Source organism: Mytilus californianus, unplaced genomic scaffold (assembly GCF_021869535.1).
Source record: "Mytilus californianus isolate M0D057914Y unplaced genomic scaffold, xbMytCali1.0.p SCAF_75, whole genome shotgun sequence".
Taxonomy (NCBI): Eukaryota; Metazoa; Mollusca; class Bivalvia; order Mytilida; family Mytilidae; genus Mytilus; species Mytilus californianus.
Genome location: NW_026262729.1, coordinates 180,719 through 204,358, shown reverse-complemented (window position 1 = coordinate 204,358; position 23,640 = coordinate 180,719). Strand labels below are relative to the sequence as shown.

At 33.8% G+C, this 23,640-nt stretch overlaps 1 protein-coding gene across 1 annotated transcript in view; it reads right to left on the bottom strand.

Annotated features, from left to right (window-relative positions):
* Positions 1-23,640, bottom strand: part of LOC127710386 (uncharacterized) — a 51,408-nt gene that overhangs the window by 11,688 nt on the left and 16,080 nt on the right. The window contains exons 5-6 of the mRNA XM_052216217.1: positions 19,801-19,952; positions 4,806-4,951 (exon numbers count right to left, since the gene is read on the bottom strand). Of these exons, the coding sequence (XP_052072177.1) occupies positions 4,806-4,951; positions 19,801-19,952 (298 nt within the window). The remainder of the gene's footprint in view (positions 1-4,805; positions 4,952-19,800; positions 19,953-23,640) is intronic.

The following is a 23,640-nucleotide window of genomic DNA, read 5'->3' as shown; positions in this document are numbered from 1 at the left end:
AAATAACCCTGACACAGGCTCAAAGACAGCAAAAACAAAGTCATCAGATGGGCAATTAATTAAACGGAAGTAGGCGGAAAATCTAGAAAATCTTCGGTTTGTCAAACTTATCACAAAAAAGGCCTGCGAAAGAAGAAGCTGTCAGGGTAAAAATTTCATTTCCCGAAAAAAAACTAGCTAGAAAAAGAAGGCGGATATGAACAAGGAAATATCCCAAGAAAAGCATAGATTGAGTAAGAGGATTGTATGAAGAAAGGCTCAGCTAGAACAGGAGATTGCATGAGCGGGGAAAACAAGTTAACTGTGTGCTACTTTGATCTCGGCTGTCGTACCAGAAGTGACTGACCTGCCTGAAACAAACATTCTCAAACCGTTATGGTAGCTGATCGAAATCATAATTGGACCGATTTTGCACCACCTTTTGACTTGCACTTGCAATCGCAAGCACCTACTGTCTAACCAGCAGATGCCACGCTATATGAAGTTATTATTTTCCCAGAATTTGGATCTGTTACTACCAAACAAAAACAGGGCGTTTCAGCAGAAATACTTGTCGCCCACCAGTCAAAACCGGTAACCCAATCTTCCAGGACAACTGACAATTACAACCAGAATATTAAGACGACATCGGAGACAAGCATATTTCACCTGCGAGAGGATTTGTTGTTTTCCAGATTGACCAGATTTGACCGTGTATTCACGTGTGCGTCATCGACGAACTACAACCAAGTGTTCGTCTCTTCGGAAATTTTACGGACACCATCACGAGTTGGTTGACCGTTTTGAAATATCTGTTTCACAGGTGACGAAGGATATTTTACATATGTCGTACCACAATACCGTCCTCTTTTCCTCGAATGTGACATCACCACATGGGTCTTATTACCGAGTTTGTACAACATGAGCAACACGATGGGTACCACATGTGGAGCAGGATCTGTTTATCCTTCCGAAGCATCTGAGATCGTCCACGGTTTTTGGTGGGGTTCGTGTTTCTATGTTGTGTTTTGTAAACTATTGTTCGTCTTTTAGTCATTTTTTTCATTTTTTGCCCTGGCGTTGTTAGTTTGCCCTCGAATTTCCCTTTTAAATCTTTTGCCACTCTTTTACAATTGTCAGATTCTCAATAAATATATTGACTTATTAAATGGCTAGGCTGAGTCATCAAAACACGCTATTAGTATAAGAGCACCAAACGACGACAAAAAGGCATCCTCCTAGCAGATGCATACAAGGTTGTGTCAAAAACTCGATGAACAGTATTGTGCCCAGGAAATGTTGGAGGCATCTCTCATTAACACGAAAATTTCATACACGACCATTAAGTGTGTGAATATGATGTTGTACACGACCATTAAGTTTGTGAATAATTATGATGTTGTACACGATCATTAAGTGTGTGAATATGATGTTGTACACGACCATTAAGTATGTGAATATGATGTTGTACACGACCATTAAGTTTGTGAATAATTATGATGTTGTACACGATCATTAAGTGTGTGAATATGATGTTGTACACGACCATTAAGTATGTGAATATGATGTTGTACACGACCATTAAGTTTGTGAATATGATGTTGTACACGACCATTAAGTATGTGAATATGATGTTGTACACGAACATTAAGTGTGTGAATATGATTTTGTACACGACCATTAAGTGTGTGAATATGATGTTGTACACGATCATTACGTGTGTGAATATGATGTTGTACACGAACATTAAGTGTGTGAATATGATTTTGTGCACGATCATTAAGTGTGTGAATATGATGTTGTACACGATCATTAAGTATGTGAATATGATGTTGTACACGACCATTAAGTATGTGAATATGATTTTGTGCACGACCATTAAGTGTGTGAATATGATGTTGTACACGATCATTAAGTGTGTGAATATGATGTTGTACACGACCATTAAGTGTGTGAATATGATGTTGTACACGACCATTAAGTATGTGAATATGATGTTGTACACGACCATTAAGTATGTGAATATGATGTTGTACACGAACATTAAGTGTGTGAATATGATGTTGTACACGATCATTAAGTGTGTGAATATGATGTTGTACACGACCATTAAGTGTGTGAATATGATGTTGTACACGACCATTAAGTGTGTGAATATGATGTTGTACACGACCATTAAGTATGTGAATATGATGTTGTACACGACCATTAAGTATGTGAATATGATGTTGTACACGACCATTAAGTGTGTGAATATGATGTTGTACACGACCATTAAGTATGTGAATATGATGTTGTACACGACCATTAAGTGTGTGAATATGATGTTGTACACGACCATTAAGTGTGTGAATATGATGTTGTACACGACCATTAAGTATGTGAATATGATGTTGTACACGACCATTAAGTATGTGAATATGATGTTGTACACGACCATTAAGTATGTGAATATGATGTTGTACACGACCATTAAGTATGTGAATATGATGTTGTACACGACCATTAAGTGTGTGAATATGATGTTGTACACGACCATTAAGTGTGTGAATATGATGTTGTACACGACCATTAAGTATGTGAATATGATGTTGTACACGACCATTAAGTGTGTGAATATGATGTTGTACACGAACATTAAGTGTGTGAATATGATGTTGTACACGATCATTAAGTATGTGAATATGATGTTGTACACGACCATTAAGTGTGTGAATATGATGTTGTACACGACCATTAAGTGTGTGAATATGATGTTGTACACGATCATTAAGTATGTGAATATGATGTTGTACACGACCATTAAGTATGTGAATATGTTGTTGTACACGAACATTAAGTGTGTGAATATGATGTTGTACACGAACATTAAGTGTGTGAATATAGTGTTGTACACGACCATTAAGTGTGTGAATATGATGTTGTACACGACCATTAAGTATGTGAATATGATGTTGTACACGACCATTAAGTATGTGAATATGATGTTGTACACGACCATTAAGTATGTGAATATGATGTTGTACACGACCATTAAGTGTGTGAATATGATGTTGTACACGACCATTAAGTATGTGAATATGATGTTGTACACGACCATTAAGTGTGTGAATATGATTTTGTACACGACCATTAAGTATGTGAATATGATGTTGTACACGACCATTAAGTTTGTGAATATGATGTTGTACACGACCATTAAGTGTGTGAATATGATGTTGTACACGACCATTAAGTATGTGAATATGATGTTGTACACGACCATTAAGTGTGTGAATATAGTGTTGTACACGACCATTAAGTATGTGAATATGATTTTGTACACGACCATTAAGTATGTGAATATGATGTTGTACACGACCATTAAGTGTGTGAATATGATGTTGTACACGACCATTAAGTGTGTGAATATGATGTTGTACACGACCATTAAGTGTGTGAATATAGTGTTGTACACGACCATTAAGTATGTGAATATGATGTTGTACACGACCATTAAGTATGTGAATATGATGTTGTACACGAACATTAAGTGTGTGAATATGATTTTGTACACGACCATTAAGTGTGTGAATATGATGTTGTACACGACCATTAAGTATGTGAATATGATGTTGTACACGACCATTAAGTATGTGAATATGATGTTGTACACGACCATTAAGTGTGTGAATATGATTTTGTACACGACCATTAAGTGTGTGAATATGATGTTGTACACGACCATTAAGTATGTGAATATGATGTTGTACACGACCATTAAGTATGTGAATATGATGTTGTACACGACCATTAAGTATGTGAATATGATTTTGTACACGACCATTAAGTGTGTGAATATGATTTTGTACACGACCATTAACAGTGTGAATATGATGTTGTACACGACCATTAAGTATGTGAATATGATGTTGTACACGAACATTAAGTGTGTGAATATGATTTTGTACACGACCATTAAGTGTGTGAATATAGTGTTGTACACGACCATTAAGTGTGTGAATATGATGTTGTATAATCATTCAATTAACAGGAAATTGAGGAGCGGGGAATCTGAAAAAGCATAACAAAATACATGTATAACATTCTCACAAAAATCATGATAACAAATTTCAGTAAGCTCTTATTTGTAGTTCCTGAAAAAAAAATCGACACAAATTTCCGCATTGAACGGACAGACAGGGGTAAAGCAATATTCCATTTCTCATTCGGAGATACGGTATAATTACATAAGGCATTAGAAGTGATGCAGATATAACAAGTTCTATAGTAGATTTTGATTTTTCGTCTGATATTCTTTTGCATTGCAAACATTCTTAATGTTTCCATATAAAGTGCACGTGGCTGTTGGTTCGAATATCGACAGGATCAAACCTTAAGTCTTTACAATTAGTATGTGTTGCTACTCCGCTTAGCTAACTGGGTTTAGGAGTAAGAGCAAGACTTTGGTATTGAGTCACGGTAATGCGTCTGAATAGGGTCAACTATTTTACTTTTTTACTATTACCTTGTGAACTAGTACCTTCAATTGTTTCAATTGGAGGCTCTGAACCTTCACTGAGGGTCTGGATGGGGGTTTTCAGAATAGAGAATAAAATGGCCAAATCGACAGAAAAGTAGACCCCCCAAAAAAAATAATGAAAAGAGCAAAATAGGGCCAAACATAAAGAACAGATAATAAAAGGATTCTAAAATATAAAGAATAAAGAATGATGGGCAAAAATATAAAGAATTATAGAGAAAACTAACCTAAAGAATTTAAGAATACAGAAATGAAGGACCCTCTCGTTCAGACTTCACTAACATGGTACATTAGACATACAGACCTGTCATTGTAGCTAACAGTTTCACAATACGTCCCATGCGAATTTTACTGGTAAATGGCTGTTCATTAATTTTTACAATAGAAATAGTAAAATTAGACTCGGCTACGCTTCCAGTATTATTAGTGATAATCACAGGACTCTGTATCCTGGAGAAAATTAAAAAGAAAACAAAATACTAGTAGTATGCATTGAGGACGGTAATTAAAACAAAAGAGTGTTATTTTAATACAATTTATGTAAGTCAGTACATTTTAAGCAGTGCCTGTACACGTCATGGTGTGTCTGCTGAACTTCTTATGTAGTGTAACCTCTAGTCTAACATGTCTTACTACAAATCATTTGTTCATCTTTACAAACACGTTAAAAATCCGGCTTAGCGTGTATGTCTAGTAAAAGGCAGGGTTCATATTTATATCGAATTTACACGTCCTGGAAATACATTTAATTTGCCACTGGACGATAAACAGCCGTTCATTATCATCTTTTTTAAAAAGTTTTAAGGTTTCTCCCGATGGGAATACATTAAACATGTAGATTACCAGAGCTTACCAAACACATAATTAAAAACTTTGCAGTGACTTTTGTGATCTTGAACAACGTTTTGTTGCTGCTCATTAAAAAGGAGTTTTGGCCAATTTCTCCGTTATTTCTCACAGGGTCAACATCTAAAAGTAAAAAAAAATCCTACTGGAAATTGAATATTAGAGAGTCTAATTTATATTCTTTAAAAAGGGTTTTACATAATTCCATAAAACCAAAATATTATTCACCTCTATATTTTGCTGTTGAATGCATTTTCCTTTAAAATTGCAAATTTTACATATTTTTTCTCAAATTTTGAATCGAAGGACATCGCTATACCACAATGAATTAATATGTACATGTATCCGAAAAGTAATGCACAGCTTTACTACCAACACAATTTTGGTTTTGGTCAACGATGTCCTTCTTGTACAATTTAGAGATAAATACTCAAAATTTGCCAAAATTTCTCGAAATTGTTTTTTTTGTTTGTTTTGTGGCATTCTTCATCCTTTTTAAAATTTCCTAACAGAAACTGAAAGAATCCTTCCTCTTATTTTGATTGATCGTTGTTTGCTTAATATCTAGTCTTACTAATAATATGTAATATTATTATTGTGTATATTCTAACTAATTTCATTCGTTTAGAAAGAGTCACAAGTTCATTTATATTTTCAAAGGTAGACTGAAAACAGCAGATAGAAAAGTGATATTGCACGATTATTTTTAGAAAAGTGATACTGCACGGTTATTTTTAGAATATCTGACCCAATCGAAACAACCAGTCAAATGAATTTGTGCCCTACTTCTGATTTATTGAAAATGATAATACTAGTATAACAATTGTAACCTTTGTTTGAGGTCTATACGAGGATATATCGACCTAAAGAAGTAACCTCGGACTTCGGCCCTCCGTCTATATACTTCTTTCAGGACGATATATCCTCGTATCGACCTCATGCAAAGGCTATAATTGTATAATATACACTGTGCGTAAAATAATGAAAAATTTTCAAAACAATCTTGCCTTATCGTGCGACATAGAAGTGCTGACGGACCAAAAACAAATGTTTCTCAAAATTGTAAATTTTACACAAAAACTAAGTTTTAACACTGAGAATCAATTTTTGAATCGCATACCATAACCTATTATCAATTTTGGTTTTAATTCTAGCACAAATTATGTCTTTCAAAATTTGTGATTTTTTAACAAAAGATAAGTTGACTGTTTACATGGTTTATAACCACAATTGTGTCTTAATTTCATAAAAGTCGAAAGGGACCTTCCATGTTATGAAATGCTATGTCGATCAATAAAGGAAACTTATCATTGACCGACAATCCATGAAAATTTCTTCTTGGGTAATTGTACCCTGTCAGTCGGACATTAACACCTGACAATCAACCAATACACCAAATATAGTTGGCATTTTGCTAATGATAATCCAGTAACTGCAGAATTGAAATTAATCAACGGACCGTGAAAATGAGGTCAAGGTCTGATGGACGAAAAAATGAGGTCAAGGCCTAATGGATGAAAAAACTGAGGTCGAGGTCATGCAAACCTTGTCAAACAGACATACAGTTTTTATATTTGTTTTTTATTTATTGTTTTGTACATAAATCAGTCCGTTAGCTTTCTCTTTTTAATTGTTTTACATTTGTCATTTCGATGCCTTTTATTGCTTACTATGCGGTATGGGTTTTGCTCATTGTTGAAGGCCGTAGGGTGACCTATAGTTGTTAACTTCTATATCATTTTGTCTCTAGTTGATTGTTGTCTCATTGGCAATTATACCACATCTTATTTTTTTATATGCTGTAACACCTTACATTATTTTCCATAGACCATATGTAATTGACCTTTTATCTTATACATTGTTGTAACAGAGAATCATCAGTAGAAAGCTGGAATAGCCAACCTGTCTTCCCCGAACCGCACATTGTTAGATGGTTCCCGACATACCCAAAAATACTCCTGGAAAAACTCAAAGTAAAAATATATAAACCAAAACTGATCAATACAATTTCTACAAAGTCCAAATATACAGGAAAACCTTCGGAGCACCTATTCATTAACTCTTGACACAGAGATGTGTCTTGCCTTTATCTAATTTCGACGTGTAAACTACTTGTTACGCATGCGCAAGATGGACAGACGTTATTGTTTTCCTCTCTTGTAAAATGGAATAAAATTGCAATAAAAGACTGTTCCAGCAACTCCGGAGATGAGCTAAGAAGTTTTCTGTCAAGGAAAATGAATCATACATAATATGTGGTATGCAGCACTCTCAAATTTACATCGGTCTTGACATTTTGACTTGTGTGTAAATGTTTCGATACGGTGACCCATTATTCATGATTGTTGTCATACCTAAATACCAATTGGTCAGTCAACGATAACAACGCATACATAATACACAGAATACACTGATATACAGAAATATAAACAATAATATCCTTATGATGTGTATGCAATAAATGTCAAAAACTATCTCTAGTCAAAAACGCAGAAGACACTCGAAGGAACCATCGCCGGGAAAAAGTCAAAGCTTCAGCGTAAAACCTTCCAGCAAAAAAACTTATCACTGATAACGAACTTAAAACTGTAACTATGGCTAATCAAAGTCAACCTCCAGTTTCAAACCCATCTACACAAAGTAACCAGTCAATTTTTACAGATAACGATGTTAAGAGACTAGCACAAGCGGTTAAGGCCAAAATGTTCGACGACCTGCCCAATGAATTAAAATCAAACTTACAGATGTATTGCAATAGCTTAACCGTTCCTCTTATTACTGAGATTGAAAAACTTAAAACAGAAAATATTGAACTGAAAAAATCCATAAACGAAGTTAGCAAACTGAGTTTAAAAGTGGACGACTTAGAACAGCACAGCAGAAAGAGTTGTATTAGAATAAGCGGGGTTCCTTATACCCAGAGTGAAGACACAACAAAAATTCTGTGCGATATAGCATCTAAACTTGAAGTTGACTTAAAAAGTAACGATATTAGCGTATCCCATCGTTTACCAACTAAAGAAGGCCGCAAGCAAATCATTGCCCGCTTCACGCACACCAAGAAACGTGCTGAGTTTTTGAAGGCAACGAGAAATATTCGAAATATCCCAGAGTTACATGGTGTCGGAATAAGTCAGGACTTGACCAAGGCACGTAGTAGAGTTGCTTTCCTAGCTCGCGAAGCAGTGAGAAAGGGTAAACTAAAATCTACCTCAGTATGGGACGGAAAAATCTTCTTAACTGCCGTAAATGACGATAAACGCATTTTATCTACCGAATCGGAACGGAAAGACTTCATAAACGGAAAACCAGGTCCAAGACGAAAAAATATAGAACACAATGTTGTTGACATGCCTATCATACGTTCCCCTGTAACTCCTCTTCATCTACCAAACAACATTATATTTCCTCCACAAATGATGCAATACCAAAGCGGGACCCAAGCGATGTATCCTCAAATGTTTGGAATAATGCCTTGATGTACTAGGAAAGTACATACTTCTATTATGCACTTACAAAACTCAATGTATAGCATCAAGTTTAGTGACTTAAACGTAATTTTATATTTTGTACGTGACTAAAATGTATATTTCTGTTATTTGCACCCCGCCAAATTTAACGTATCACGTCTAAAGATAGAAAAAGAATAAATTCAACATTTCATAATATGTAAATTCACATATCCAAAGGGTCAATACTTCTTTAGGCTGTCAAAAGAAATTTTTTTCTAATTTAATTTAATTTTTTTTTCTCTTTCTTTTGTTCACAAGAAAAGTTTTTGAGCTAGTCAAATAGACGGATTAAATCCTGGCCGTATCAATTCAAAATGTTACCTAATTATAGTAGGTTATTGTCTCTTTGATTACTCTTTGTAAGATGGCAAAGCGCTGACCACTACTTAGATTTCTTTTTTATGTTTTAGTTTGCCGTTCTATAACCTGGTCATCTGACCAAATAAAAATCACACGGTTCAATAACTTAAGTTGTCTTGACAATTTTAATACAAATCGTAAAATTTTTATTCTAAAAATGCATAATTAAAATTCAATTATCTTTTATTTGTTTTCTATAACTATTAGCATTTATTTTTCCTTAGTGCTGGTTCCGCATGCACGATTAGAATGATACATTCTTCTCATTGGTTCAGTAAATTTTATATTTTACCTGGCTTGTCCAGGTAATTTCTACTCAGTAAAGTTTTCCTTTCAAATCACTATATTCGTACATGTCATTATTCTAATCAGTTTTCTCTGAACAGGTCATAATTTTTATTTAGAATATAGCAAAGTGCTCTCGACCAATGAATTTGTAAGATTTGATGTCTCTTAATTGTGAAGAATGAATGTAAATCATGTTCTTAGTAAGGGATTATCCTATTATTTGGGTCTATTTACAGTTCAAAACAAAGAGTTTCTATAAATGAGTTACAACTGCCCCGAAGCACATTATCAGATTAAAAGGATTTATCAAAGTTATTGAAACTGACTAAAAGTTGAATTGTGAAACAAACAAAAAAATAAAAATATGTTGAAGTTTACTGGTGCAGTGAAACTTGTACCTTTAATGTTATTATGAAAATATAAATAATTTAAATTACTAAAAAAAACAATATCAAAGCAATGCAAAATAAAGAAAGGAAAAGTTTTAAAATAAAAAATAACCTAAATCTTTAGCTTTCCAAAACTCTGATTACTGAACCAGCGGTTGGGAAGAATAGTTATTTCCAATATACCGATAAAGTTAAATAAAAAGCAGGAATTTGATTTAAGTTTTGAATATATTTTAAAAAACTTTTAAAGGCATTTTATTAGAACATTTCCCCGACATAATGAAATAGTATTTGATTTAAAAAGCCGGACCAAAATATTGGCTGTGAAATAAAATGAGTTGTAACTCAAATATATTTATTGATTTAAACTGTAAGTAAAACTAGAGGCTCTCAAGAGCCTCTGTCGCTCACCTGTATTTACTGATGCTTTGGAAATCATGTAAAATAAGGCTAAAATCATAATTAATAGTTATGAGTATTAGATATTAGATATTATAATGATATCAAGATAATAACAAAAAACTGCAAAATTTCTGTAAAATTACTAACTCAGGGGCAGCAACCCAACAACGGGTTGTCGGATTCGTCTGAAAATTTCAGGGCAGATAAATCTTAATCTGATGAACAGATTTGCTCTTAATGCTTTAGTTTCAGAGATATAAACCAAAAACTGCATTTTACCCCTATGTTCTATTTTAACCATGTCGGCCATGATGGTTGGAAGGCGGGGTCATCGGACATTTTTTTTAAACTAGATACCCTAATAAAGATTATGGCCAGGTATGGTTAAATTTGTCTCAGTAATTTCAGACAAGAAGATTTTTGTAAAAGATTACAAAAATTTACGAAAAATTGTTAAAAATTTACTATAAAGGGCAATAACTCCTAAAGGGGTTGACTGACAATTTTGGTCATGCGACTTATTTGTAGATCTTTACTTTGCTGAACATTATTGCTGTTTACAGTTTATCTCTATCTATAATAATATTCAAGATAATAACCAAAAACTGCAAAATTTCCTTAAAATTACCAATTCATGGGCAGCAACCCAACAACGGGTTGTCAGATTTGTCTGAAAATTTCAGGGCAAATAGATCTTGACCTGATAATCAGTTTTACCCTTGTCAGATTTACTCTAAATGCTTTGGTTTCAGAGATATAAGCCAAAATCTATATTTTACCACTATGTTCTATTTTTAGCCATGGCGGTCATCTTGGTTGGTTGGCGGGGTCATCGGACACATTTTAAACTAGATACCCTAATGGTGATTGTGGCCAAGTTTGGTTAAATTTGGCCCAGTGGTTTCAGAGGAGAAGATTTTTGTAAAAGCTAACGACGACGGACGACGACGACGACGAAGACGACGGACGCCAAGTGATGAGAAAAGCTCACCTTCGGGCCAGGTGAGCTAAAAAGGATAATTCCTCACTAAAATATTACATGATTTACATTCATACTCATAATCAGGAAACATATACAATTCCTACCTTTTCTTTGTACTGTTATGTCTATAACGCATTTTTTAATATTTCCCAAATTATAAGAAAGTCCTTAGATCACTAAAACTAACCCATACATGAAATGCTGAAAAATGAAGTCGTGCATCAATTATAAAACATTTAATTTACACTGACAATGAAACTAATTCTTGAATACAACCAATCAAGAGATCATTTGAGCCTTGAGCATTTTACAATATTCTAAGTTTGTAAGAGAATGATAATCCTTTACTTCATGATAAGTACTCGCTAACGCTCGTACTTAATCATGAAGAAAGGGATTATCATTCTCTTACATATACTAAGTTGACGCGTCGATCGACTTAAATTTATAAATCTTGAAATACTCGCCCACCCAGCCCTATTTTAAAAAAAATAATTTTATTCAGATTTTTTTCTCCCGTGTGTTTAGCGGGTTTTTTGAAAGATAGGTTTTTGTACCTTCTGTTTGAGTAAGTTACATGTACTTGTATTGCGACTGTCATTTGTTTTTGTGTTGTGTGTATAGTTTATGTTGTGTAGACCTGTAAGTTTTTGAGATGCTGATCCAAGCCTAATAAATGTTTTTACATACTTTTCTTTTGTTTGAAATTTGCCAGATAGAGTTAAAAGATTGAAGAGTAATTTCTCTCTGGAGATGTGTATTCGAACTCACTAAACTAAAATTAAGTGTGTAAAAATGTTTGTTATTGTTTGTTGTTATTTTGTTATAGTTTATGGAAATGTTAATAGCACGGGTGACAAATTTTTATATATATATTAAGACTGAAAGTTTTTAATGTAGAAGAAACGAACACTCTGACTCACTGCTACGAATACCAAAGTTACCTGATGGGTATTTCCAGCGCACTTTACAAAGTCAGAGTGGGACAGTCCGACTCTTTTACAGTCGAGCCACAAGAGTTAGGAAAAAAAAGTTGTTTATTAACTAAGATGATATTGTTTTTGTAAACTTATTTATGCAGCATAGTTTGGGAGCCATACCTGTAATGTTATTGTTAATCGTATGTAAATCTGAATTAAAAATAAGACTTAATCTCACTGGAAATTCAACAGTTAATAGTGAGATATTTTGTCAAAAGGAAGCCACGGTCATGTTTGGATACTAAATGTATTACCAAAGTGCTGTATCATACATTGTGTATTAATGAACATTGTATTATTTATCATGCTAGTTATATTGATATCAGTCTTCCTTTTGTCTGGGAACATAGAAAAAAATCCTGGTCCATCATCGCAATTTTCTTCCGATAAATCCGCATTGTCATCCGTATCAGAGCTCTTCCTTGATGAATTTAAGTTTTGTCTATCCAAATTTATATCATTTGTGCATTTAAATGTTCAGAGTTTAGAACCTAAACTAGATTTAATAAATGTCGAACTTCAGCACCTGGATATACTCTGCTTTAAGGAAACTTGGTTTAAGTCAGATGTTAACGAAAATGATGTTCTGTTAGACAATTTTGTAAAGCCGTTTCGGCATGACAGAGTAGATCGTATCGGTGGCGGAGTGGCTGTTTATGTGAAAAGTTATCTTTCTGCAAATCGGAGATGTGACTTAGAAGTAAGTGGGGTAGAAAGTGTTTGGATTGAATTAAAGTTAAAACAAAATCGATCCTTTCTGCTTGGTACTTTCTATAGGCCTCCCAACTCACCACAACATTTATTGAATCTTATAAAGCATTCTTTTGAGCTAGCTTCAGATAGTGGCATTGAGACCATCTTAAGGTGGTACCCAACACCTTGACTAATATTAATTTGGCTCGTTTAATTTTCATAAAATTTTGACAAAATGTTTACTTTGACCCTTTGACAAAAATATAAAAATTTCAAAAAATTTGAACCAACCACTTTATCAGAAAAATTTCGTTGGTTATATAGCAGTTTGACAAACACAAATTTTGATCATTGAGAAGCTTAATATTTCATTAACAATACAACGTTATTAAAACGTTAAGCTGATTTTTAAAGAGTTATCTCCCTGTAGTGTTAGGTACCACCTTAATTGTAGGCGATGACGACCAAATGAATACACGGCAATCTAAGATGAAGGTCACAAGATATGGCATGTCCCAATTTGTAGAGGAACCTACCAATTTTTGTGAAAATTCAGCATCTATTACTAGTATCGATTTAGTTTTAAGTAACAACTCGAACGCAGTCGACTTGGTCCATGTAGGCGAACCCTTTCTTTCCGCCAATATCAGATTTCACTTCCCCGTTTATGGTATGTTAAAATTTCACAAACCGTCTAGTACATGTTTCAAACGCAAGATATGGTTGTATGACAGAGGCGACTACGACCTTTTTCGTAGAATGCTTTCAGATGTTAACTGGGACGATTCCATTGAATCTAGCACCAATGTCGATTCGCTTGTCGAGAGATTTTCCGAATTATTAATAGATTTTGCTTCAAAAGCTATTCCAAATAAAACTATTACAGTCAGGAAAAACGATCCTCCATGGATGAATAATTTCATACGCAGGTCAATTAGAAAACGAAACCGTATTTATAAAAAGGCGAAGAAGGCAAATCGTCCCGAAAACTGGATACAATTTCGCAGAATTCGAAACAAAACGGTAAATGTAATACGTAATGAGAAAAAAAAAATTCTACGACAAACTGATCGGAAAGCTTAGAACGACCATGTCTTCAACCAAAGTTTGGTGGAATTTAGCTTACCAAATAACCGACTTAAAATCTCGAGACATGAATATTCCGCCTATCAATTTTAACAGCTCCTTAATTGATGACGATACACAAAAGGCCGAGGCATTCAATGACTATTTTGCGTCACAGTCTAATATCGACGATAGCAACAAATTACTGCATGAAGACGACATCCCTCCAGATAGACGATTAAGTCATATTGTTTTTGAAACGTACGAAGTCAAAGACATTCTACAAACTCTATTAAATGTTAACAAGGCCTCGGGCTCTGATGCTATAAGCGGTCGTATTCTCAAGCCTGTTGCCGATATTATAGCAAAACCATTACGCGCTATTTTCAACTTAAGTCTTAGAACAAAAGTGTTCCCGTCCGCTTGGAAGCTAGCGAATGTAATTCCTCGTTTCAAGAATGATGATAAAAGCATACTTAGTAATTATCGTCCAATATCTCTTCTCTCAGTGATGAGTAAAGTTTTCGAGCGTTGTGTATATAAGCACTTAACTTCATACGAGTTTTGATTACTGAGCACCAGTCTGGTTTCATGCTTAACGATTCGACAAGAAATCAACTTTTATATATTTGTAACGTACTAAGCAAAGCCCTAGACGAAGACAAAGATATTAGATTCATATTTTTCGATATTAGTAAAGCCTTCGACCGTTTTTGGCATAAGGGATTGCTCTATAAGTTGCAAAAGATGGGCATTGTTGGTAACCTTCTCCTCTGGCTTAATGATTACTTATCGAACAGAAAACAGAGGGTTGTAATAAACGGAGTAGAATCTTCCTGGGCTGATTTAAATGCTGGAGTACCACAGGGCTCAATTCTTGGTCCCTTGTTGTTCCTCATTTACATCAACGACATTATAAACGAAGTAATCTGTAATATTAAAATATTCGCGGATGATACATGCATTGATTCTGTTGTAGATAATCCACTAGTTTCGTCGATTTCTTTAAACAACAACTTGCGTAAAATAAAAATCTGGGCGGATAAATGGTTAGTAAACTTTAAAATGTCTAAGACTGAATCCATTGTATTCTCACGGAAAAGCGAACCAGATTATCATCCACCATTGAATATGAATGGCGTCATAATAAAAAAGAGTTCAGACACATAAGCACTTAGGATTAACTTTCTCGAGTGATGGTACATGAAATCATCACATAGAAAAAATTACATCAAAGACATTACCTCGACTTAAACTACTGCGGCGCCTAAAATTTAGGCTTGACAGATCTCTTGAAAATATGTATTTTAACTGCATACGCCCATTACTTGAATATATTGATGTTTTCTGGGATAACTGTTCCGAATACTTAAAAACCCAGCTTGAACACATAAATTATGATGCCGCACGCATCGTTACTGTTGCAACAAAACTCACCAGTCTACGCTTACTTTTGGCAGAATGCGGGTGGGAGACTCTTCAACAGCGAAGAGATAATCATAAACTTCTACTTTTTTATAATATGGTGAATGGAAAGACCCCATGTTATCTAAATGATATTCTACCAGATCAGTTTAGAAATATACACAAGTATATAACTCGTTACGCTAATAATTTTCCATCAGTACCCTGTCGAACTACTTATTATATGAATAGTTTTCTTCCATCAACAGTTCGACTTTGGAATAGCCTTCCCTCGGATATAAAGAATGCTGGTTCTATCGCTCCCCTTAAAGCCTTTCTTAAGCCAAATCATTCTATACCAAATTATTATTATGTAGGCAGTAGACTAGGTCAGATATATCATGCCTGAATCTGTACCGAGAGCAGTAGTCTTAGAGATCACTTGTATCAGAAAAATTTGGAATCAGACCCTTTTTGTAAATGTAAACAGATAGAAACCTCTGAACACTTTTTACATCGGATGACCGTGATGGCATTCCGGTGTATTGCTGTCGCCTAGATTTCCATTACGTAACTTTCGTGTTGGGATTGTAACCGATCTATAAACATGATAAATACGCGGACATTATCGAGTGCAAAATAACATTCTTTACCGCATTTTATAAATTCATTTTTTCAATTGATACTCCTAAAAATATTTTTTTAAGAACATAAATTAATAATATGAAAATGTTTTGTCGTTAGAAATATATATATAAGTAAAAAATCTTTAAAATCTATGCACACGTGCAGAAAATGTGTGTTAACGCATGCGGAAGAATATCACAAGAACGTTTGCAATCTTCCATGCAGAGTTATCGGTCATCGCTCTCTCTCAAGGACCGATAACTCGGTATGGGAGATTGAAAGTTTGGCGGGAAAATATGAATGCCTACTCAAATCCAATCTATTAGAAAAATCGAATTATTACAGAAGAGTGTCCACCATGCACTTGCACTGCACTATTATTAATATAGTAGAATAGAATGATATACAAATGGATGAAAATTATCTATACATGTAACTGTAATATACAAATAATAATATAATATATAACAACAAACCAGAGTAGATCAGAGTATACTGATTTGTATCACTTTAATATCATATTTATTACGGTGAGGTTGAATTCCCTGTCATTTATTTATCATCCACGCACGAACTTGTCTAAGAATTTTTTTTTATATCTGTACATTAACCTCATTTTCAGGTATAGAGATGCGATTTTTTTTCTGAGACAAGTGCTTGTGACCATCCACAAGAACTTGCAGTCATCCGATGTTCAGTACTTCAGTACTTTGACTGTTAAACAAGCTGGTGCACTTAACATAGATACGTTACTTTATGGTGATCCGAACATTACAGATAAAGACAATAAAAACAACTTTCTTATTGTAAAAGACAATATATTGAAAACTAAGAGATTCACAAAATAATTCTTGAAGGCTCAACAACATGTCACCCAATGTTAAAAACTACTACTAGTATCTGCATTAGATGTTAATTTCCTATACTTTTGTTTTCTTTTCCTTTGTAATATATATAAACACATGTATGTTATATGATTGTATATTTTCTGTCCATTGTAATTAATTTTACCATTCAAAAGGAGAGGAATTTGTATAAGTGACTTGTCACTTGTTTTCCAATCCATGTATTGCATTGATTTATTGATGTACGTATTTATTTATTTGTTTCTAAATAAAATATTGTTTACACTAACTACGCAAAGCATTTAAAGTAAATCAAAAATGACTGGATAGCAGTGTCAAATATTACCTCCGTGGAAATCAAGAATGCAAATGATAATACAATCGCATACCAAATACGATCATTGACCTACCACTAGTGGTTCCTCTTAAACTGATCTAATAGCAAATTTCAAAATATAAACTAAGCAAAATTCAAAGTCATTAAACCATGATTGAGGGGGCAGGGTCAAACAATCTCCATGGAAATAAGATGTGCCAATGCTTATATAACTGCATACCAAATATCATTGACTTACCACTAGAGGTCTCCCTTAAACTAACCTAATTACAAACGAATATATTGTTGTCGCCATCGCTTGTTCGAGCTCGTCGCGGTGAGACAAAACATAGATTTTGAAAAATTCACAATATGAACATTTATTTAGCAACATTACTGTGACCTTGTCCTTCAAACTCCATTCCTATAATCAACCACATGTTAAAGCTTAATTAAATTATAACATGAACACCTCAAGAAATCACTAAGAAACAGCAACATCACCATTCAGAAAGCCACATGCGTTGGCTATACATGTATGACACGGGGTTGCGGCTCCGAAGTTGTAAATTCAGATACTATTGCTATGTTTTTTTTTTTATCAACACGAAAAATGTTTCAAGTTCCCAATAATAAAAACTCGCATTCATAATTTTAGAAGTGATTTTTTTTTTTAAATCGCATTAAACGGATTTCGCATTAAACAGATTTCGTTTAAACATGTTTCGCACTAAACACATTTCGTATTAAACAGTATTCGCATTTTTAGAGAAGACAATGATTTACAATAATTAATACATACAATAACTTCTGTATTTCAGAATTGTTAGTCTGTATAGTATTGTACATAGGTGCTTGAGGACAGGACTCTGTGTTGAGCCCCAATAGTCCCTCCCCTTCATTATCATAAATCCCCGATTTAACAATATATGTTAGTTATTTGTAACATATGAATACCAATAAATGATGATCATCTGGGGACAGCAAGAACTCGTTGTTTAAACCGGTAAGAGATATTTAATTACATTTTAAAACAATTCTTCCCGATCGGTGCAACAATTCCTTGGAACGAAGTTAGTAACCTTTCGCTTCGCTCTCACAGGCACTTGTCTCAGAATTTTTTTTCCCTATATACCTTAATATAACACAAGGTACTTAGTAACATAAACGGTAACAATTTTGCTGCACCAGATGCGCATTTCGACAATCAACGTCTCTTCTTTAACTCGCATTTTTGAAAAATGTCACCCGGTCGCGAAATTCCGTTATATTTCGATTTCTCGGTTGTCAACCCCACAAAACTTATAAGGCCGTACATTTAAATGGATTTATCTACACAATAGTGTATGACACGCCTACTTTTGTTGTCGCAATCATTCGTAGCAGGCCTCCCCAAGTATGTCAACCGTAATTATTTCGTCTACCAACACCCGATTGGAAATATAACTCGCAATAAATAATTAATTATAAAAAGAATTTCCAAAAACTTGTTAGATTATATAGTCCATAGATTATAACGAAGCAATGTGTCCATAGAACATATAAGAGAAGGTTGAAACTGCGGAACGTAATGGGGAACGTAATTTATCGGGCATAATCAAAATTTTAAAATGGTTTCATTTCTTATATTTTTCTTTTCAGCTATTGGAACCATACATCAAGGACACAACAATCTCCAGGACTGCAACTTTTGATGGAAGTTGTGACACATTGTTTTTGTGCTAAATTTTATATTCAATACTATCTAATAATGTTGATTTCTAGTACAGTTTATTAACGTGTACATTTCGTGTACATGTGCACCAGGCATATTTGATTTATTTCATGAATGATCTCGAAATTCACAATGTAATAAAAATGTCCGAAATACTGTTTACACCTGAAACATGTTAGATTTGTTAATACTTATGGTCAAGATTGAACTCAAATCTTACGGTTATTCAATATTTCTACTTGATCAATTATCTTTATGTTCAATACAGACGCGTGTAAATAGTTCTCTTTGAAAACCGGAATCAATCCGATATCTAATTTCTGTTGACAAAATGACCATTACTAACTTTGTTTTTATTTGGTATTTAAAGAAAGTTAAATTATTATTCGGGGACTCCGTTTGGATATGCCAACGAGAGCACATGAACTGCGTTAGGATTTTCCAACGCAAGCAGATGTATTTTCCTTTGGTTTAAAATTACTGATTTGTAAATACTTTTATTTTATATTTGTATTCTATTAAAAGAATTTGGAAATTACCAATTCGTTTATGTTTACTGAATTGGACTGCCGACTTAGATGTGAATGAACTGTGATCCAGATTCGCATCCATTAATGCAAACCCAATATCTCATATATTGGTACCGAAACATCTAACCTGATGTAACAATTTCACATCTTGTAGTACAATAACAGCCGACTACAGTTACAAAAGCTAGTTTCCCCAGCTTCAACACCATCCCACAAACGGGATCCCACTCAAAGCCATTTCGGCAATGTTTATCAAAATTCTTTCTTAATAAATTGGTGGAGGCAAGAAAGGGTTCCACAGCTTTCATCTATAATTCAAATATTATGTAAATTTTAGAATACTTACTGTTCTGTCAATTCGGAACCTCCAGATACATCATCAGCATACGTCATATAGCTACATTCTATCAAAACTTCATGATCCCCCTCTGATTGAACCATTTCAACTTTTATCCTTGCCTGGATTAATATTTGGTATACGTCCATGCCGAGTGCTTTCTGTTTATACAAGAAAAGAATTTCAAGGAAATCCACGCACCAATAATAAAGGAAATCAAATTGCTATTATTAATAGAAACCATTTTCCCCCCAGAAATATATAGCTCTATAAGTGTTTGCTTTGATCTCATATGCACTTGTCTCGGTAAAAAAACTTTTTTGCTTTGACTTGTGAATTAATCAGACAGCATACTTTTTAGATAAACGTGTTACTATATACCATTGTGTCGATAAATTAATGTAAGTTTACGACATGATAAGTTTTATTGGGATAGTCGACCACGGAAAAGATTGCTTGATTGATTGGTGTTTAACGTCACGTGTTTAACGCCACTTTCAGCACTATTGTGCTATTTCGTGGCGGTCAGATTTTATTAGTGGCGGAATCCGGAGTGCACGTAGAGAACCACCGACCACCTGTAAGACAACTGACAATCCTAGTCAATTTAAAAGGTAGCACTCCACAGTTAGGTGTGTAGTTTCGCATTTGGCCTCGGTGGATTTTTGAAATAGGAAAACTAGTGTACAATAAAATTAATTTGGGATAGCTGAAGATGAAGCATTAAAAGTGGGTTTATATGAACATCAAGATTGTGAAATGTATGTATTAGGGGTCGTTTTCTGTATGACAGTCCGTATTTTCATATCCATACCAGACATTGGTCCAGAAATTATTGTGATGTTTATTTTCCAACCTTTTTGTCGCACGAACTTTGTGATTTAATTCTATGGAAAAATGAGGTAAAACGCCCAACTCAACGGGCTTGAATTCTAGTTTTAACCATTTTTTAGGGAAATTTGTGACATTTTCATGCCCCTTTTCGCAATATTTTATGGTAAATGATTTCAGAATGTTGCCATGGATAAACAAAAAAGGAATTATATTTCATCATTTTAATTGTTGAAAATCAAATCTATGGAAGATACAGATTACATACATATGCACATGTATGACACAAACCGTTGGCTCAATGTATTAGAAAACTAGGAATAGGAGATGATTAAACATTTTGTGGAGTGCTACCTAAAGGGGCATTAGCTACAAGATATAAAAACAAATTAAAATATGATTTTTTTTTTGTTCAATCATTAAAGAAAGTGAAATAATGAAATTAATGATAATTTCGATTTAAGCAGCCAGTTTGGTTCAATTTTGTCAAAATAAGTAAAAAACGGTATTTCACATCCTAAATTTTACGGTAATATTGCACTGAAAGCGCGAAAATCACTAAGTGATCCGTGTAAACTCATAGAACCTTTAAACAAACTTTATTAGTAAAGGTTATCTTATGAATGTTGTAATAAGATCTTTTACTATTGTTTACATAGGCACTAATTGTCTACAACAAATTAAAACATAACTAAATTTGTATTCTTTTTTTAACTGTTTTTTGGGATGTATAAATACACTTATCTATATAACATGATACATATTTATTATAAGGTTAAGTCCTAACTATCCTACTGCCTGTCGATACTTTTATTTTGGCATTGCACAAGTCATGTCTTCTTTGACTGTCCATGGCGTTAAAACACTATATCCCTGGGATGTGTTATAATCGATTTTAGCCTCTGATGCATGATTTTATATTATTAATTGTTTTTGGCTTTTAGCTAGCTTTCAGTAACTGCGACTACTCTCAAATCGTACTTTCGTGTTAATTTAACCTGTTGACACAATTTGTAATGCATTTCTGTTATTCAATGTTTACTTATTTTGTGTTATATCTCGTCTCACTATTTTTAATATGCACCACATTTGATAAGTATTTAGTATGACGATAAATTTTCACTTCTGTACTCGTACTGTGAACAACAAATTTATTTATTTTGTAAAAAATGTTTCCGTACTCCTAACAACAAAATTATTATATTATATTTACATGTGTTCGTTACTTTATTTAACACCATTTATTCCCAGGTTAAAGTTTTCTTTTTGACATTGTTCTACATCTTTTTTAGTAAATAAATATTATATTTATATTGTTTCATATATAAAATTTATTCGTTTTGTGTATGTTTACTTGTTTTTGTTTATATGTCTTTTTGATCGACTTAAGCCATTTCGATTGATATTTTATAGTGTGTCTTTTTATGTTGTAATGTTACACTACTGTTTCAGGTTAGGGTGAAGGTTGGCGACTGCTAAAACGTTTAAACCCGCTGCATTTGTATGCACCTGTCCAAGTCGGGAGCCAGTTGTTCAGTGGTTGTCGTTTGTTTGTGTGGTTCATACGTGTTTCTAGTTTTATATATATATTAGACTGTTGGTTTTCCTGTTTGAATTGTTTCACACTAGTCATTTTAGGGCCCTTTGTAGCTTGCTGTTCGGTGTGAGCCAAGGCTCCTAGTTGAAGGCCGTACTTTGACCTATAATTGTTTACTACACATTGTGACTTGGATGGAGCGTTGGCACTCATACCACATCTTCATATTTATAGGAAACATCGCTGATGAATTATTCACTTGCAAGTGAATAATTTGACCTCATTGAATCCGTATTCGTGTGACCTTCAATTTAACCCCTTAGCTAGAGATGGGTTACGCAAGTACTAGGCGTGTGCAGCTATTAAAAGGAAAACAATGTCAACATTGAAAGGGAAACAAGGGTAAACTCTTTAAGATGAGAGTGAAAGTAATTTAGCAAAAACTATCGAAAATAACATTGATATTGAATAGAAAAAAGTTTGGACAAACTGTTGTATATACGTATTTGGTAAACAGTAAGTTGATGAACGACGATGAAACTGAAACCGCATCACACGGTAAAACATGTTCAAATAAAGCCTGATACTAATTTTCAGGAAAGTATTTTTTGCAGTTCCTGAATAAAATTGTAGGAAATAACAGTCTCTTACTAAAAAATACAGTTGTAAAATGTTTTTTTTTTGTAAAAAAAAAATACATGTACATATTGCCATGTATAAAAGGACATTTATTTCTGTCAATTCAATATTTTAATAACACAACAAAAATATCACTGAACAGTAAACACCTATTGACTGGTTATGAGGGTAAAAGCAAGTTTGTTGTCCCTGAGAAACCAAAGGGACAACAAACTTGCTATTACACTCATAACCAGTCGTTCAGTGTGTTTTATTATACCGAACAAAACAACTTTCTAAAAAGACTATATACACCACTTGGAAAAAAACCAAATAGTCACATAAAAATGCACAAGATGAACTATCAGGTTTTGTTTTGCCCGTGTGGTATTTGCCGATATTTTATTTACTGTAATCAAGACCAGGAATCCTTGTGTAAAAATTCCCGTGCTTGTAATAATTTTATATAATAAATAAATATTTTCATATTTTACCGTACACCAAAGCAATCCCAGATTATGAAGACGACGACAGATCAATATCATACATCTGTTATGTTTTAGTTCTTAAAAATGTCACATAGATCTTTTCTTTTTTAATTGCTTCTGGTAAGTAATGTGTTAATTTGAAATTACGTCAACAGACACATACAGATACGATATATCAGAGTTGAACGTTGCCAAGCAAACTAATTCAAGCAGAAAAGTCCATGCCTCCATTGTTGTCCAATGAAAAATTAGTATGAAAAAGTACAGGAAATATGTTTATAAAACTATTGACCGGGGTAATAGTCTTTGAAACTGTTGACTGGCAAATAGTCCGTGGAATGAAAAAGCACAAATATTTCATTCTTATTAGGGTAG